Raw genomic sequence first — 20,066 nt, 5'->3', positions numbered from 1 at the left:
TATATGATACCAGTTGAACTCTTTTGAGGAATTGTGGCTCATGTTGACACTGCAGCCGATAGGTCAGACCAAACCGAAGTCAATGCCTGGAAGCAAACAAGGTCACTTACCACATCTACCCCAATCTGCCTGTGATCTGTCCGGGGTGTGGCACACTGTCTGCCCATGCCTACGTAAGCTGTCTGCCTTTGAAGTCAATTCAGATTTAACAACCAATGTGTCAATCAAGCCACTAACATCTGCAGAACATACTTGATCTAACCAACTACTTCTACTTCAACTACGGTGATAGAAACTTGAGAAATGGCATGATTGGATGGCTATGCTCAGTGCTGTGCCATAAAGGGATGGGTGTTTTCATTTTATTTCAGAATGTTATGATAATCATCATGATTATATAATCTTAAGTGTTCCATGCTGGCTCAGCGACAGCTTGGCAGCAAATCATGAAAAGGAATGATACGGTATGAAGATAACACTTCAAACTACCATAACAATATAAGCACAATAGCAGTATTCAGGCACAAATATTCCTAATACTGAAAATCCTTTTCGTTGAATCTGTAATAAGATTCTCTCACATCTCATAGGATGCAGGCTCTCTCCAGAACATTCAATTATTTCTTCCTGACCCCTTCGACAGACATCAATTCATTTCCACATTCAATATTCGCACTGAAATTGACCTGTGCCCTCAGTGCTTCCACTAGCAATCTCTTGATTACAATTACAGCACTTCTGACGGGTCCTCTAGCCCGCACTGAATCTCCTCTTTTACCCTGACAGACACGACACAGGACCTGCAGCTGGAGGTGGAGGTGGAGGCGTCTGTACAGATGGAGGAGAGGGAGGGTGAGGATGGGGTGGAGCAGCCACCTCTGTGCCCCATTGACCCCAACACCCAGGGCATCATCAAGGGTAGGGACCTGTTTGGCTATGTGGGCATCGAGGCAGTGCTGGACCAGATGAGACGCAAGACCATGAAGGCCGGCTTTGAGTTCAACATTATGGTCGTGGGTAAGAGCCTTGTTTTTAGTATAAATTTCAAAATACCTAAATGCCAGACTTGACGTCAACTGTGTGTGATTAGCTAAACTAGTTGATGCAAAAGCATGTAACCTTTTCTCGTATTCCCATGGCAAAAATGTATTTGAAAAACATTAACCGTTTTGTCCTTCCGGATCAGCATGATGGATGTTAAGAAGATGGAATTTTTTTTTTTACAAAAGGCAGTGTTAGCCGTGAGGGGTATTTACTCCTAAGACAGAGCTTTGCATTGTAGCTCCTCTGAAAAAAACATGGAATTTCGGACATATCAATCACCTAGAAGCCTAGCCTCAGGCCAACTTGTCACGGTGACAGGAAGCTCTGAGGGAGACAATAAGCTCTCTAATACCTACACACTGTTCTTCTAGAACACATCTAATTAAATCTACCACTTATGTTAGCCGTGGCAGTGTGTGTTGTGCACTTTGTGCTCTCTGTGAATTGACAGCCACAAAACACAAAAGTCTGTTAAAGGAGGTGAAGGAGCGTCTCATTTATGACACCTAAAAAACTATTCCGAGCCATGCAAACACCCACTAGCATGTGCTGTGGCCCATGGGGGGGCTATAACTGTGGGCTTTCTGTGGTGGAAACCAGGGCAGGTGAACAGGAAACTGTGGTAGGGTAGACAAGAAGAACTCTTAAGCCAGCAATAAGGCCGCATACTATAAAAATCACCTCCGGCATTTAAGACTAAGCATGGGGTACAAGTAATGATACTGTTGTTATTTTGGTTAGACGTGCATTGGGGACTTTCTTTAGTCATTTGCCAAGCCCAAATGATAATGAACAAGTCCCACACACTGCAAAAATGTCTCAACTGGCTGCCTTCAATAATACCCATCTGTTTAATTCAGACAAACCACCCGATGATTATAATAGAAAGCAGTGGCACTCAGCTTGTTGTACCTTGTGTGCCCTGAAGCTGCAAAAGCACGATGCCCCAGTTTGTGGCATGCGGTGACCCCCACAGCTGTAGCTCCGTGATGAAGCACTTTCTAAATAAAATGGCACAGTGGATAAGAGACTAAAGGATAGACTGTCAACTCTGATCTTAAAAAGAGGTATTTTTCATATGCCTTTTTTTTTTCTTGACCGAGATCACCAAGGTTTGTGGTTTTCTAAAACATTGTGATTTTAATTCAGTAATTTGAAATTTTAATAACCTGGTAACCATTTCTTGTGATATGACTCAGTTAATTCCCAATTTGCATATGTAGACCAAAATAGCCAGCCGATATCTGATATTAATTTGCATGGACAAGAATTTACAGGGCTCTAAACTAACTTTTTGTGTTAAATTACAATGCCACTCTTTAAAAGTCAGACGTACCAAATTTTTGACGGCATTACATTTAACACAGTTACACATTTTCATCTTTTTTTCTTTTTAAATTGCTGTGCATATAGGCAATATTGATTCGTAAATGATTAAGTAGCAACCTGGTTAACTTTCTTTATTCGTAGCACAATTCTACAAGCAAGGTAACTTACAGGTTAAATGAAAGCAGGATAAATTAAGTAAAAAGAAAAGCTTCTTTTATCCAGTCACACAATGAGATTTCCCCAGGATGCGCCATTTCAGTGTCTGAAGCTTTAAATAACAATGAGGAGGAGAGAGGTGGGACGAGGAGGAGAGCAGTCTGTAGAAGGGAGGGGGCATTTGTGGAAATGACGTCATCAACACTATACACCAACCACAATGTTTGGCACAGACAGGAAGTTGTGTCTGCATTTTCCAGGAAAAATTTAAATTAACCAACTGGTTCTTCAGAAGCTCATGTGACGGAACCCAAAAAAATTATTTGTGCTCTTCTTACATCCAATCACTAAGCAACTGCAATGTTTTGCATGTTTGCAAGCCATGTTGGTGGAACTACTTTTTTAGGGAAGGGTGCGAAATTCTGTGGTCAAATAAAGCGTGAGAAATTGGAGTAACCTTCCGCTTATGATGACATAAGGGGCTGAATTCCAGATCCGGCCATCTGAGCTACCGCTCTCTGAATGTTGAAGCAGAATGCTTCATATCACCATTTATAGCCACTGCAGGACCATAGACAGGCTGGGGGGACTTGTTTTAATGTTAAATAATCTCACAAAGTGAAATTTTCATGTCATGGGACCTTTTAAAAAGCTGTATTTGTCAGGCTCAGGTCTGACGTTTAAGGCCTAATTAAAGCTCCAATCCATGGCTACATCCACTCTGTCTCTGTCCAGGCTACTCACACTTTCAAACATACAGGAATATCTGGACCATGGCCAATCAGGAGCGGGCCCGCCCTCCCCATCTCTTAGAATACATGGACTTAATATGTGTCTGTTCGAACCACAGAGAGATCTGTCCCCGAATGGCAGGTTGCACCGGTGCGGCTTTTTTTTGCCGTAACATTGAGGAATTAGTTCGCACTTTAGAGCACTGATTTACATTGACCAGTACGTTGAATATTGATGTAACTTAAGTCCTCGGTATCGATTTAAATAAGGCGGACGTTTTGTAAAACAATTTCTTAATTTCTAAAATGCTATAGTACAGTGCTTTCAATTTTCTATACACACACAGTTGGCCAGTGTAAACTGGCCTTACCCTTATGTACCTGCTGAGACAATGTTCTGTGTTCACCACCAGAGCAACCGTCCTTAGCGCCAGCGCCAGCGATGCACTGGACGCTGGCCCAATTTAAAATCACCACTCCATTCAAGCTCGGCCAATCACAGAGCTCGGCTTCCCAGATCGCCATGTGCTACCCGAGAGTCTCAGGACAGGCATGCAGGGGAAAAGGGGGAGGGCCCTGGATTGTAGCAGTGCCACAGCTAATTAAACAGCCCAGCATACTGTGATGCCTTAGAGCTGGGAGGCACGGCCAGATTGAAGCGCCATGGAGGCCAGAGTGTCTCCTGAGTTGGCTGGGAGAAGGTATTGGGTATTCAAGGCCATCCTGCTCTTGAGGTTCTATTATTTATTCCTGTCAGACGTTCACTCACACTCTCTCTTTCTTCTGCTGCTGAGAAAAGTTCAAATGTGTTTAATGCACTCAGAAAAGATTTTCAGTGAGAACTTGGGATAGATGGACAGTGGCTTTCAGTGAACTTTCGCAATGGTGTCACAAAGGCACATTTAAATAACCCTGCTTATTTATTTTCACAAAAAACATCTTTAAATCTTTTACTTTATCTTAATAAATGTATAAAATAGTCTTTTGTTTATAGTTAATCAATTATCGTGCATCTGATAATATTATTTAATTATAATAGAACAATCTAATAATAATGATGTAATTGCTGTCATTATGTAATTATATTTTATATGTTAGTTTTACCATATGGATTAATTGGAGAATGAATTGGTTATGAAATTTAGATTTTTTGATATGATGCGGCTATGCAAATGTACCATCTTGATCGTCAGGTTGTATTATTACTTCTTGAATATGGTGCCAAGTAATAAACCCTGCATTTCTAGTCAATCTAAGCACAATAATTCAGCAAGTGTTCCGATTCCAGTCACTGAAATAGATCAGATTCTGCTCCACTCGGTTCCAACAGGAAATTTGCACTGTTTCCAGACGTTCTTGCCGAACAAGATGGCTGGGATGTGGGCTAGCTGTTGCCTGCCAGCCACGATGAAGGGGCCGGTTTGCGCCATGGTTATATTTACCCTCACACCGTTTAAACAGATGTTGGATTCAGATTATTCAGTGCCATGCGCCTGGCGCAGCTTCTCTCTGCGGTAATTAGCATGGTGGCACTTTCCATGCCTGCTGGTTTTGGAGGGACATCAAAGCAGCGTGGATAAAAACAGGTGAGGAGGGAGCTCAGTCTGTTGGTCCCTCTTCTCTCCCATTTTCTCTCGTTCCTTGAGTTATATCCCCAAGTCATCCTGAAGAGGTTATGTGTTTGGGTGCTTTCTGAAGGCTTGTGTTTGGCGGGGCTCTTCAGTGTGATGAGAGGACAGGAAGCAGCGGATCGGCAGGGAGGGGCTGAGTTAGGGAGCCGGGATGGTACAGGATGAGGAAGGAGTTGTGCTGAGGAGAGATAGACACACAGGAAGGGCTCAGAGTAGAAGCGTAGAGAGAGAAGAGACTTTTGGAAACAAGGAAGGTATGTCCGCGTCGGACCTGTCAGCACCTTCCTGAGTCATTATCACAATCGTCTCTCTCGTTTTCTTTTGTTCTCCTTCCCTACATATTTTTTTCTTCTTTATTTATTTATGCAAACCTATGTTACTATCTTATTCCTTTGGACCCTCCATATCTTCCTCATTTCCCCCCTTGATTGCGCATGGCTCGCTCTCACATTCACCAAACCCACACAGACAGACAGTGTGTCTCAGTGGCATGGCTCCAGTGGTGGAGGGCAGGACCTCTGCATGGCCTCAGGCCACAAACCGCCCCAGCTCCTCTTGTTTCCCACAATCCCGCGGGCTCCGAAAAGGGGGTTCCAGAGTCATGTGGAAACAATTATCACCACCGTCCACCGAGACTTCCGCTCAACCCCCCCATCCTGGTCGCAGGAGATGAGTCCCCGGCATTGCGGTGTCGGCACCACACATTGGCCGTGGGTCCCTCTCATTTCTCTCTCTCTCTCTCTCTCTCTCTCTCTCTCTCTCTCTCTCTAGTGTAATAATAGTAAGGAGAGCAGGGTGTTGGCAGAAATGAAACCTGTAAAATACTTCTAAAGGTTCCACCTTTTGTTAAGGTGCTATCCTGGTTCCTCTAGTCAGTCGATGACTCAGTGATTGTCTATGACAGACAGTGTCTGGCCCTTCACCCTTTAACAAATCATTCTGACTGGTCCTATGATTGGCTGAGCAAGGGTGAGATCATAGGCTATTCTGTCTGCTGTTTTTTTTTTGTTGTTGTTGTGGAAAGCAGCGACTTTTCTTTGTACTTTTCTTTCACTTTTTAAGTATGAGGGTGTGGAGTTTGACTTGCCAGCTGTCACCTATGGGGCCTGATCACAGAGTGCTGTGTGTGTGTTTGTGTGTGTCGCTGTGTGGCCTGGGCTGCAGCAGTCTCATAAATTCCATGTCAACGGCTTCCCGCAGAGAGTGGTCGTAGCGTAAATCCGTCAAAGCTCCTGTTGAGGTGGGCTATGATGCTGGGGTCAGCTCCTCCCGGCTCCCCCATCTATCTCTGTCAGATCATCTCCTGGCTGCTGATGGCTGCCTGAGTCGGGGAGGGGTGGAGAGGGAGAAAGAAAAAGAGGGAAAGCACTTAATGCCACCTTCTGTTGGGCAGATTAGAAGCTGAGTGATGGTCTTCAAGGGCTTGTCTCAAGCCAGCGGTCCATCCGCAGGCCTAATTCTGCGCCATGCAACCATTTCCTGTCTTAGTGCTCACCCAGTGGGAGGTGTAATAGGTGTGATGCACAACTTCATGTCTTAAGTGGTGAATTCCTATATGGGCATGGCAAGGCCTTTTGTCTCACTTCTCCTTGAAGGTCCAGATCCTTTCAATACCAAATGGCTATTAATGGAATTCAGAGGAACGACTAGTGGCAAATGACAATTAGCCTTAAAGACAATAACAGGCTATGCACATTTCAGGCCCTTTTTTCATGTGAAGTGCAATAGCATGACCTACAAAGATGAGCTTTGGATGTGTGTTGAATGTGTGCATTACGTTGAATCCGATTTTACTATCAGTCGCATAATTCTGAATGGCAGATTATGGGAATGAACAGGTTTGTTTGAGAAAAAGCCCCATTAGTATGCTGCCGACACCCCCTCTCTCTGTGACGCGTACCCTGTTGTCAGGCTGTTTGGCTGCTCTCCAGATGAGACGGTAAAGAGCTCTGCCTTGGCCTGACCCGCTCGGCTTACATCCTTCACGATTTGCAGCGTCACACGCTTACACAACACGCAGATTAACACCCCAGCTGTCCCGCGCCTTATCCCCTTCTCTTTGCTTCACCTGGATTTTTTCCCTTTAGATTTAGATTACATAACCTGGGATGGGAGAACATTTCTTCGTATTTGGAAGATCCGCTCAGACGATATCATTCAAATAATCACACTGCAGAAGTCTTATCAGTTTTCATGCCTTGTTCCTGTGGGTTCCCTTTATGCACGCTAACAAGGCTAACCATGCCTCGCTGTCCTTCCCCACAGGTCAGAGTGGCCTCGGCAAGTCCACGCTCGTAAACACGCTGTTCAAGTCCAAGGTCAGTCGGAAGTCCTGCACTCCCAATTATGAGGAGAAGATCTCTAAAACAGTGAACCTGCAGTCCATCTGCCACGGTAAGGGCATCTGAAAATACATCTCTGCTATAAACCTGCTCTGTTGGAATACATGGGGCACTGTTTTAAATAGTTAAAACAAGAAAGAAACTCCCATCATTTATGGTGTTTGCACATGTGACGTGTTTATATGGGGCCAGTGGTTGGCCTAGCAGGTAAGGAAACAGACCCGTAATCAGAGGGTTGCTGGTTCAAATCCAGAACCACCAAGGTGCCACTCAGCAAGGTACTGCCCACACACTGCTCCCTGAGCGCCTGTCATGGCTGCCCACAGCTCACCAAGGCTGATGGTTAAAAGCAGAGGACACTTTTCGTTGTTCATTCATTTATATTCTACATTTATGGCATTTATCATATGCCCTTATCCAAAGTAGTTACAGGGACAGTCTCCCTGGAGCAACTTAGGGTTAAGTCTCTTGCTCAGGGACACAATGGTAGTAAGCGGGATTTGAACCTGGGTCTTGTGGTTCATAGGCGAGTGTGTTACCCACTAGGCTACTACCACCCATTTTTGTGTGCACCGTGTGCTGTGCTTGCTGTGTATCACAGTGACGATCACTTCACTTTAACGTTAATGGGCACGTGTTAATATGATCCATAGCATGGGTGAGAGCCAATCATCAGACTCCTCCCATTTAACATCATGTTCTGGATGTCAGAAATAATTACGCTACATAAAAAAGGGTAGTTACTCTTCTTCAAGTACAGATACCTACCGTGAGGTAATTTTATGTTTTATTTATTTATGTAAATTCTGAGGATGCCTTTAACTTTACACTATAGCGAACAGGCCCCATGCTGTAAAACAGTGCCCATAGTCACCTGCATATGACCCCATGTCAAACTGACCGAGATCAGTCAGTGTCTGCCTTGACATCTTCCAGGCGGCGGTAGCTGTGATATTAAATAGTGTTGCGGGCAGGACTGGCCCAGGGGTAGCACTGAAATAATGTTTTTTCGTGGGGTGTTTGACTTGGCCCGGGGCCAGTCGGCTGCGCTACGCGAATGCGGTGCTCGGATGACGAAGCTGCCTGCGAGGTGATGTATTAGCGGAGATCAATCACGAGGTTTTCAGAGTGCCGAGATCTTGCTGCAGCTATCATTATGTGCGGCCTGTCATAACGGGATGTTGCCAGCAGGCCAATATTTCACAGCGGGGGTCGGCGGATGGCTCGTACTCGCTTAGCGTTCGCCATTTATCCATCCCATCAGGCCCAGTGACCACAGTGTGGTGTGCAGAGAAGCCTGTCGAACTTTGTTTTTTGACTATATTTCCTTGTGTAAAGACAGTGTTCCTGATGCATGGGATTGTATGTGCTATTAGTTACACATATAAATCTTAGAATTTTAATTGGAGGGATTTGTTGGTATTTTACTGATTTATTAAGGCACAATGACGGCAGTAAGATTACAAAGTAATCTCCTAAAATTATTATTAAGCAAAACTGCATCAGGCTTCAGAAACAGATTTTTAAACAGGACTAAATACTCGCAACCGTTTTCAATAAAATGGCAATAGTGTGTGATTGTAATACAGGATTATGTGCACAGATGCAGGCTTCAACCAATTCAATGGTTCTGCTTCCTTACACACTCACATAAGGCACCGAATCGTTATTTTCATTCGGAGGCGCCACCATGCTGTCAACTGGAGTGAGGCGTGACAACCAGATGGCGTGGCCACCATCCGCCCATTCAGCCAAAATCTTAAAATGGAGGCATTGTGTGTAGAGCCTGTGTCTGTGGAGGGTTTGTGTGTGTGAATGTGTGTGAGTAATTATCTAAACCATGCACTCATCCATCCATCCATCATAACATTCTATAGATCCACTGCTTTGACATTTGATGAGGGTCTACATGATAAACTGCAGGCGTAACCAAAACTTTCCCTCACTGAAAGATGGATTGGCCAAACCGATTATAGGGGCTTATTTTGTTAAAATATAGTTTTACTTGTGTCTGTCATGTCTGTATGCTTTAATTTTTGTGTGTACGTTGAGTTCATTTCAGTTCATTGGACTATGATTCTGACTGTACTGTGATTCTTGTTTCAAGGTTCATAACCAAACACATTTTTATGACCAGAATGAATTGGATTGTGTGTAGGGATTCAGTGTTTTTTCCTTTAAAGCTTAAAAACACTAAAATCATTTGATTGCTTATTTCACCAGCATAGCTGCTACTGCTTGCAAAGAACACCAGATTGGTTCCACGGATCTGCTGCAGAAAAGTGCCAGCAACTCATATAATGATGCAGAAAAATATTGAACACAGGATGGGGAAGTTTCCCGTCCAAATGTGTTTAATGAAGTTGAATGTTCTGTCACTTTGGGGAAGTTCATCGTGAACCATATTTGGATCAAACACACAGGATTGTTCTGTTTTTGGCTGGAGCCCTCAGATATGCAGGTGCCCTGCTCAGAACCGGTCATTAGGAATGGGCACTGTGTCTGGGCTAATGCAGCCCGGCCTCCCTGGCAGACGAGACGTATGATGATGTGTACTGAACCCTGCGCTCTCGGCCGGGCCTGTGATGTGAATATATCCAATTACAAAGACCCCCTGACTGTAAGCGCAGCCACGGGGAAGGGCTATTGGGGGGGTCAATGATCTAATGCCGTTTGCACCTGCTTTTGAGCTTTTTGTAAAAATCGTCAATGCTCAAAGCAGGATATGCTCTCCGACGTTTGATCTGGTCTTTTCGGCAAGGAGTCACCTGATGGACTGCAGGGCCTTCTTCTGGTCTTCTATTTTCCTTTTCACTTCCTTTGCTTCTTCTTTTGATACTTCCACTTCACTCACTCTGGATTTGCTAACTGGCTTTTTCCCTGTGTTTTTTGATTGAAGGATTTCTTTCATGTTTCTTCTGTTTAATTACTTACTGGAATCTACGCATACCTCAAACCTACATGTAAACTCTCCGTACGCCTTACAGCTGGCCTCAGAACAGTTTGTGTAAAATGTAAACGGATTCAAGAATTCAAGGAGTTTTGTGCAGAAGGTCCATGTCATCCCAGCATGGTCTAAGAAATTGGGTGGAAAATGGGAAAGAACCAAGTTGTGCAGTGCGTGTGCCCTCCAGGATCAGGGTTGGTGGCTCCTGTCCACGAAATGTCCTTGTCTACGCTATATATCTCAATGCAGTCTGAGGCTTTTAAACCCCACTGTCCATCAGCCTTTCCATACAAATTCCGTGGAACATAAAGTGCATCGTCTGACTTGGTAACAATGCTCGGGTGCATCATATTTGTGTTTTGGGCTTTGTGCCGCAGCGTGACCCGCGGACGACAGTGCTGATTTAGTGCGCTGTAAAACGGGCGGCGGCGCAGAACGCTCTGCAGAACGGCTCAAGAGGGAGAGCCGCCGCTGTCATATCTCTTTCACAGCTCAGCGTCCTCACGCCGCTCCGTATCTGCGAGGCACAAGCATGAAAGGTTCAGCACAGGATGCATCGGTAGTTTCCGTGCCCTAGCCCTCGCACTCTATTGAGAGAGATAGTGTGTGTGTTCTAACATGTCTGTGTACGTGTATGCATGCACATTTTAGGGTGTGTGTGTGAGATGCAGGGGGGGTATCTTTGTTTAGAATTATGGAGATAAATCAGCTCAGGCCTCCCGAGAGCCCCACTGTCCAGGAGACACCCCTGACTGCTTTCCCAGTCAAGCACAACATAAACAGCAGTTGTGCATAAGAAAGGACAGCCCTGCTACGTCCTACTTCACACCAGCGTTCCCAAGCTGGATCTGCACATCTTGACATGTCATGTAAACATGTTTTAACTATTGCACTAGCCTATGGAACATGTCACAGACAGACATTTATTGTGAAGTCCTGTAGAATCACCTTGAGAGAGAGACATGTCTTTATAAGTTTTTTCTTTACTGAACAGAACAGAATTCAAAAAGGTGCAGGACCTGTCAGGTGGAATTAAGCCTTGTTGACACTGGAGGTTCCTCAGACTGTCCCGCCTGCTCCTTGCGAGCGCTCAGAAGCCAGTTCATCTCTCTCTCTCTCTCTCTCTTTTCTACTGTAAGTGCTGTGGTTTCTCTTAGGCCCAGCTTCCACAGAGAACCAGGTGCCTTATCCTACCATCTATGGCCACGTCTCTGTGACCTGCCAGGATGACGGTGTCTGATCTCGAAACACGCAGTCCAGACCACAACCCCCACCCTTACCTGGAACAAAGACAGTCTTTGGCTCTGGAAGCCTGACACCTACATACGGCACAAAGCCATCCCACCTACAGCCTATAAACGATCAGGCCTGTGAAACAGCCAGCGTGTAACACAATCCCCCACAGATACTGCACAAAGCAGTGGATACGCACAGACGTGGTCTGTTTGCAGAGGAGGGACTTTGGCACATTTCCTTTTTTTTGTCGCCCCCCTGACATGACACAAAGTAGTTATAGCCCACAAACACCCACAACAACAAGAAATAAACCACGCAATTAGTGTCCGACACTCACACTTACACAAATCTCTCTCAAGGGAACAGCACAATCCCTTCACAAAGCATTAAAAAGTGTGATCAATAGCGCTGTTAAAGTACCGGGTGGGATACAGTGAGGATGGAGCGGCTTAGCGGTCTAGGGCCACTTAGAGGGAGTTTTATTGTGTTGCTTATGGACGTGAGCAAGTGCACACAGGTAAAGTTTATAGGTCATGTGTCAAAAGATCGCTGGAAAACTTTGCCACGATAATCACTTTAAGGGCCGATACGGATCACGCGAAGGCCTGCGTTTTGATTGACGCTTTAATGCATTCCTGTATTTGAGGTGTCAAGGGTTCTCGGCAGCCTGTGGTGAAAGAGATAGAAATGATAAGTGTGAGATGACAATCATCGGACGCTGTTGCCAGCTGCATGTGGAAAGCAGTTTTCACCTTTCAACTTAAACCATCGCCTCTTCTTATTATGAATAAACTTGGGGCTCTTAATATGTCACATTTGTCACATTTAGTATTCTGGGTCAGTTACAATAAGGTTGTACTTAAGATAAAATGGAAAAATCATTTTGAACAAACTACTTCAACTTTTATTTTATTTTATGTTGGGACTGAAGTGAAAGTGAAGTGATTGTCATTGTGAAACACTGCAGCACAGCACACAGTGACACAACGAAACTTTTACCTCTGCTTTTAACCATCACCCTTGGTGAGCAGTGGGCAGCCATGACAGGCGCCCGGGGAGCAGTGTGTGGGGGACGGCGCTTTGCTCAGAGGCACCTTGGTTTCTCAGAATTTGAACCGGCAACCATCTGATTACGGGATTGCTTACCCGCTTGTCCACCACTGCCCCATTTAGATTGAAGATTGTGTTCATGTTATAGGCCAGATCCACACAGGAAATATACTAAATAAACCAGCTTGTTAATTGCATTGATTATTTATAAGAAGCATTAACGGGTCCATTTTGTGAGCCTTAGTTGAAGTGAATTAGAGCCACACAGCTAACATTCTCAAACACACCAAAATATCTTTATCTACTTAATGTGGGCCTTTGAGGAATAAGGTTGGGAACCTCTGGATGTAATACCTGTGTGTGTGTGTGTGTGTGTGTGTGTGTGTGTGTGTGTGACTGTGTGCTGTCAGCCACAGGTGAGGGCTGAATATTTAGGGGCAATTTCCACCCTTTGAGCAGATCCCTGTGCCTGTCTGCTGGCGTGATTTGCGACTGGGCTGAATTGGGAACACAGAGTCCCCGGGCTGCTCCATAAGTGGCAGCTATAAACTGCGCTGTGCTTTTGATCCCCTAATTGATTAGTTCTTCAGATCGACATGCCTCGGCAGCTTTGACAGGAAAAATACACACGCACCCACTCACACAGAACTTCATTACTGCATTCGCCTAGTTCCTTTACTCACTCGGGTCCTGGAATGTGATGTAGTGGAATCTTTAGTAGAATAGAAATGAAAGTTGCATTTTTTTCTGTGTTACTGCAGTCATTGAAGAGAAAGGCGTAAAGATGAAGCTCACAGTGATTGACACCCCCGGATTTGGAGACCAAATCAACAACGAAAACTGGTAAGGGAGAAAGAAAGGTATAACTTGCCTTTATTTCACTGCAGGGTTGCAAATGTAGCTTCAGTCAGCATGACATGCACGTCTTCCCGCCATGTAGCTTCCAAAATGGTGGCACGGGCTAAAATAGAAGCACCACAGTATTCAAAATGCTTCTTTTTTTCTCAATTCAGTTCTAATGCATGCTGTAATTAAATAGGAGCAGTCATGGCTAAAATGTAAAAAAATTGACTAAAAAAGTGGAATGGGCTGGTACAGTTACCCTCTTGTATCTCCTCATCCATTGTTTCAGTGAGGCCAACATTTCAACTTTTGTACTCTGACCACTTTCTACACTCGCATTTGATGCCCTTTTGCACATTATTTATACTGAGTATATTTTGGTCAGACGTGTAGACACACCTACTCGTTTAGGTTTTGGTTTTTCTATTTTTACATTGTAGAGCAAGGTTTGAAGGCTCAAGACTATGACATAAAATGTGAGGCTATGTGGTAAACAAAAATTGGTAAAGAAAGCAAAATAACTGATAAGCTGTGAACTTTGTCTGTGAGAGCAGCATTTTGCACTCTTGTCTTCTCTCAACCACCATAAATTTGACAATGGCGATGGTTTTCCATCAGTCTCCAAAGAGCTCCAGTGTTGAACATTTCTTGGTTATGTAATAGCCTCTGTCATAATCTCCATATTATCCATAGCATCCATAGATGTGCTGCTACTGTATATTTGTTGTATATTTTCTAATCAGGAAATGTGTCTACATGATGCATGTCATGTTGCAACACTGTGGCACTCACATGCTTTACTCGTGGCCCTGTCTCACGTAGGTTCAGAAGTCCTAGCACGTTAGCGCCATGTGTTTGGTGCCGTGTTTAAAGCCCCTCTTTTTAACTTCCTCCTTTTCTCCTCAGCTGGGAGCCCATTGTTAAGTACGTCAATGAGCAGTACGAGAAGTACTTGAGGGAGGAGCAGCACGTCAACAGGAAACGGAGAATCCCCGACACCCGAGTGCACTGCTGCGTTTACTTCCTGCCCGCAACCGGACACCGGTGCGTGACACTTCCAGCTTGCCACGTGTTTACATGCCTATGACACCTAGAAATATGAGTTTTCTGCCAATTTTGAGCTCTTAATTGAATGCAGTAGCTGATTTATCTTGAAGGAAGGACGTTTAGCAGGGGTCTGTGATTCTGACCTTGGACCATAAAGAGAAACCTTAGATAGTCCAAACAAAAACTTTCCGCTCACAACTTGAACTTGTCAACCACATTCACATCTTGTGGGTTCGACTCATTTTCCGTATAATTTTCCTTTTTTTGTTGGTCTGGAAAAGAACACCAGTAGTTATATCTCCCACTGTCCCTCAGGTAAAAAAAACAGGTATTCCAGACCTTTAAATAACATTTGATCATGATCAGCATGGGAGCTGGTTTGGCCAGTAGCAACGCGGGACACCTTCTACAATTTCACAGCGTTTGGAGCACTTCCTGCACAGTTGCTGACTCAGTCCGCAAGAATCTGTTTTCGTAAAGGAATACTCCTGAGAAACCTATTGCATCCAGATATTTCAAGAATAAACACACACACAAATCAACACAATTGATCTGTTACTAACTTCCCCACAACCTTGCATCAACCATTATTTTCCTTGGTGTGGCATGTTTAGTAGGCATGTAATATAAATTACTCTACTGAAGCCACATAGGCGATGATATGCTGAAGGGCAGCAAAATGGGATCAACTGCTCTTTGCTATGATGTACAATAACTGTTTGCTTTTAATTTTAATTAATTGTGTATATGAATATGAGAGTTGGAGAAAAAGCCTTCAATCTTGCACATGAGGACATTATAGATGTTATTTTTACCAATAGATTTCTTTATTGTACTTACATAATTTTAATATTTTTTTTACAGTTGGGATAGATTAAGTTTATTCTGATCCTAATTATCTTTATTTTAGTACTGTTTTAGCACTGTTGCTCTAACACTATTACACTACTAACACTGTAAAAAAAAAAAGGATTTTGAGAACAGCAATTGCTACAGTTTTGCAATTTGCCTCTAATGTCACATTTGCCTCTGACAGGCTACGTCCTATTGACGTGGAGTTTATGAAGAGGCTGGGTCACATTGTGAGCATCGTCCCTGTCATCGCCAAAGCTGACACGCTCACCATGGAGGAGCGGCTGGAGTTCAAGCAGCGGGTGAGTTGTTCGGTGCCACGCAGGCCCTTATCTTCTCTGCATAACCTTTGACAGCAGGTTTAAGACGCTTGGGTTCCCTCATATCCTCACTGTTGACAGAGAGAAGGCACCTGTCTTCTGACTCCTGTGTCCTTTCAAAGCATGCTTTGTGTGGCCTTATTGCAACTGGGGTACACTACAGAGTTTGGATCCCCTCTTAAATAAAAATAAAAACACCCTTCTTTTATCTCTTAATATTTCACATCAGGAAAACATATTTGTGAAGTGTACTTTAAAATCATAAATTGTAATTAAATTCATGTGAAGGTTTAACAAAATATTTATCCCTTTGCCCACTTGTTATTTATCCCTTTATCCACTTGTGTCCAAACCTCCCAGCAATTTATCAAGCATGCAGAGTGACCAGAAATTGGTAGAATATGTTTTATTACTATAGACTATAAAAATTCAAGTATTTTTGTTAATAGATTTTGAAAAATCAGTTTGTGGTTATATGTAATATAAATATGGGGTCTGTTGGTCTTAACACAAACAGAGCCGTATTTTCTCACTGTCACTGCGTGAGAGACCCGGCCTGAACAGGCCCATAACACACCTTCTAACCTGTGTGATGGCATATGTGATGGATGACTCCTATAACTGTCCGATACCAGCGGGCAGATCGTAACTTCACAACGCCGCACTCTGCCCACACTGTTCAGTTACACTACGTCGAACCTGTGAATATTGATAGTTCTGCACCAGCCGCAATTCTAAATTCAGAGCTGATGTCTCGTGGCTGAATAGCATGGCAGAGACACACACACACAATCGATTTTCAATAGCAATATGGTCTCCGATTGTTGGAATACGGACGCTAAGCACGATAGATGGACTGCGGAATTAATGACCAGCGCGGAGGCGGTGTCTGGCTGGAGCCCTGAGGGAGGAGAGCTGGGCGAGCTCAGTGATGTATTTTAGCAGCTTCGGGCCGGGCTGGAGGCCATCCTCCCCTCCCCGAGGAGCGCTGCTCTTGGACGGCTCTCCCAGGTTCAGCTGGGGGCGTGGAACTGTCATCTCGGCGTGGCTCCTGTCAGTGCCCACCAGAGAGCTGGTTTAACGCGGCAGTCTGTCATCTCCGACCGCTTATATAAACCACTCGTCGTCTCTGTCTCTCGGCTGTGGGTGTCGGGGCGCAGTGTTTATGATGTTGATGCTCACCTCCCGCCCGATTTTCAACATTATTGCCCCATATATTCCCCACTCATCCGCCTAACCCTCCCACACAAACCTCTTAAGCCGTCAGTCGGCGCATTAACGTTCTTAACGTTCTTAAGTCTTAACGTTCCTTCCAGGGCTTGGAATATTCACCACCACCACCCATCAGAACTCAGTCCAAATCAATCCGAACTCGTCTCGAGCCTAATCCTGTCCTCACAACAGGAATGCAGACTGCGGCCCTGGTACAAAAATACAACTGCAGTGGTTGGGGTGCTTGGTGCTGCTGGTGAGGGCATGAAGGTGTATGCACGGGAGTGTAAACTGTTACGTAAATCTGTCTGAACGGGTCCTGCCCTCCTTCCCCTTCTCTACAGATAAGACAAGACCTGGAGGCCAACGGGATTAGGGTGTACCCTCAGAAAGAGTACGATGAGGACGCAGAGGACAGGATACTCAACGACAAGATTAGGGTGAGGAAAGACAGTGGAGTGCGACGGGGTCTAATGACTAAATTAGTTAATTGCATTGTCCCATTAAACCGAATGGAGTTTATAGACCGAATTGTATTATTACATTCACCCTGTTGTCTCATGGCACTTTTAAAATGACTGACTAACATGGTTCCAGTGGGACTTCACCTTTAAAACGTCTTCTCTTGTTCCCTTTAACTGTTTTTGCAGGAAAATATTCCCTTTGCAGTAGTCGGAACAGACAAGGAGCACCAGGTGAACGGAAACAAAGTGCTGGGAAGGAAAACCAAGTGGGGAATCATAGAAGGTGAGAGTCCCTGTCCCCACATTTTATGCTGTGAACAGGGGGAATGTCTACAAATATGTCCATAATAAGGCCAGTTGTAAAAATAACCTTCTGTGTCTTTCCCACAATAACATCTCACTGTGGATCTTGCGTAAATCAGGATGTTTTTATGTTTTAATGATAAAAAAGGTTTACTTCAGGAATTCAGTGTGAAGGGGCGATATTGAGTAGGACGCCCACATTGCTCTATTTTTGAGTTCACATTGCCATCTAGTGGTCGTTGTTTGAATGCCATGTATAGATTTATTTCTTTAATTATATACATTTAAATTTGTTTCAACAGTTGAAAATGTTGCACACTGTGAATTTGCCAACTTGAGAGACTTGCTGATCAGGTGAGTGCTGCTGCTTTTTACTTCAGTATTGGGTTCGGGGCAATAGGAGGTTACATTTCATCGGGTTTCTCACTCAGAAAATTTATTGGGAAAGAAACGCATATAGGACAATTAGTCATATATTAGCTGTGATTTATGCCATTTCATAATCAAATTGAGCACACCTTGGAGATTGCTGGTGGTGGAAACTTGCATAGCCTCAGAGTAAAAAGCCACCGTCTCCACCATAAACCCCCGGTTCTTGCCGCTGAGAGCTCTGTGATTAGCCAGGCTGCTGTGCAAGATCCTTCCAGGCTGCCGTTCTGCAGCCCGGAGACTTACAGATAATTAAAGGCGTCGGCAGAGGTCAACATAATGCAATGCCGAGACCTCGAGTCCTGGGGGCGACTGGCTGGGGAGAAAAGGAGGAGACAGTAAATGTCCTTTTAGGAATGTGATCAACTGAGAAACTTTTGAGCCTTTGTAAAAATATTACAATTCTGCACAGTCATTCTCCTTTTCTGAAAAAAGCCGCCTCTGTGCTGTTGCTTATGATCTCTCGCTGTGTCCTGCACCAAGGTCTCACCTGCAAGATCTGAAGGACGTCACTCACAACATCCACTACGAGACCTACCGGGTGCGGAGGCTCAACGAGAGCAACGCCAACGGCCTGGGACTCTCTGCCCTCTCCTTGGAGAACGGTACCTTCGACAAGAATGAGGCCGAGAGCCAGCTGTGAAGAGTGTTACATCACTAGAAAGGAACTTTTTCGAAAAGACCAAATTGCTTTTTTTTTTTCCTAGGGAGGATTTTTGCATTTAAACTTGTTTTTTTTATTTTTGATTTTTTTATGAGTATTGTAAAACCAGACTCAAAATGAGGGGGCGTACCAGAGACGGAGGGGTTGTGTGACATTGTCAGGTGTTTTTATAGAGGAAATATACTGAGGTCTGGCGGGCAGGAGAAAGAATGAGAGGAATTCAGGGGTTTTGATCACTTTTTTTAAATGCCCCTTTCCCTCTCTAATTTTCCAGGTTGTATGTTGATTGCACAGCAAATGCCTCTCATAGTCCTTGGCAACAGCCAATAACGTGCCAGTCTGCACACGCAGCCACATTACTATAGACAAGTATTGTTCCATAAACCCTCACATTTTCTTCTTTTCATATTTGTTGATGGCAGAGAATGACTTAACACAACACAAACTTTTCTAACGGGAGATTTCATAGAGATGTCATAGAATTGATTTTCCTCGTCCTTCTCTAGCGCTACCAAAAAAAAAGTCCCGAATTGTTAAAAACAACAAAACCAGTAAGGGCTTTTCTTTTTTAGTGTTTATATGTAAAGGGAGTTGACACTTATTTTTTCATGTGCTTTAACTGTGAAGATTACTTGCAGCAACAGTGCCATCTTGGGGTTGAGGGTAGTCAAAGAAAGGCAGATTTTTATTGTTATTACTATTTTTTTAATCCAACAAGACTGCAGTATAGATATGAACACATTAATATTAATAAAACAGACTGTATCCATGTTTTCTTTTATATATATATATATAATTTGCTTTTCATTTACTACCCAGACTTTGATCTATAAAAGGTACACTTTTCATATTTCCTTTTTGAGACATTTATATTGTGAATAGATTTACTGAATAACTTTATGAATGTTTAATGACTCGCTTCTGTCTGTGTTCTTGTTGTTGTACATATCCACCTCGAGTTTTTATTTTTCTTTCTTTCTGTCACCAGGGTTTTTCCCTTTTTACTCAACATGAACTAACAGCTCCAACGTGATTTCTCACATTCTCAACATTAATGTACATGTAAACACAATTGATTTATGATTAAATGATTGTCACAGATTGGTTATCTATTGGGCTGGTTTTTAAATGCTTTCCCCTCCCAGTAGTACCAGTAATATGAGTTTATATGACTGGTATGCGACGGCATGGTGGTTTTCACTGCCAAGTTTGAGTGCTCCAGGCCGAGGACATGCTGGTTGGGTGAACTGTTTGGATGAACCTTTCTGGAGGCAAGTTTTACTGATACACCACACACACCGAGCCAGATGTACCAGCTCTTCTGTAACGTACTTAAACCAACCTCTGCTCCGCCTCCAGCCAATCACCACATCACCATTGAAGAAAATGGCGTTTTGACATTATGAAATGCCATTCTACACTGTCAAGGTCGAGAACCGATTATCAGCTTGATGCAGAGTTTCAGA

The 20,066-nt window shown here is 43.9% G+C and overlaps 1 protein-coding gene across 3 annotated transcripts in view; it reads left to right on the top strand.

The window, feature by feature from the left end:
- septin12 (septin 12) overlaps nt 1-19,708 on the top strand; it is a 53,612-nt gene extending 33,904 nt beyond the window's left edge. For all 3 annotated transcript variants that reach the window (XM_028985518.1, XM_028985520.1, XM_028985519.1), the window contains 9 exons: nt 787-1,017; nt 7,157-7,285; nt 13,228-13,309; nt 14,216-14,353; nt 15,393-15,510; nt 17,085-17,180; nt 17,391-17,487; nt 17,810-17,861; nt 18,420-19,708. In XM_028985518.1, coding sequence (XP_028841351.1) covers nt 787-1,017; nt 7,157-7,285; nt 13,228-13,309; nt 14,216-14,353; nt 15,393-15,510; nt 17,085-17,180; nt 17,391-17,487; nt 17,810-17,861; nt 18,420-18,579 — 1,103 coding nt within the window. In that variant the 3' untranslated portion in view covers nt 18,580-19,708. The remainder of the gene's footprint in view (nt 1-786; nt 1,018-7,156; nt 7,286-13,227; nt 13,310-14,215; nt 14,354-15,392; nt 15,511-17,084; nt 17,181-17,390; nt 17,488-17,809; nt 17,862-18,419) is intronic.
- The last annotated feature ends 358 nt before the right edge of the window (nt 19,709-20,066 follow it).

The sequence above is a fragment of the Denticeps clupeoides genome, chromosome 7 (assembly GCF_900700375.1).
Source record: "Denticeps clupeoides chromosome 7, fDenClu1.1, whole genome shotgun sequence".
NCBI classification, from domain to species: Eukaryota; Metazoa; Chordata; class Actinopteri; order Clupeiformes; family Denticipitidae; genus Denticeps; species Denticeps clupeoides.
Note: the sequence above shows the minus strand (reverse complement) of the source record. Positions and strands in the feature narration are given on the sequence as shown.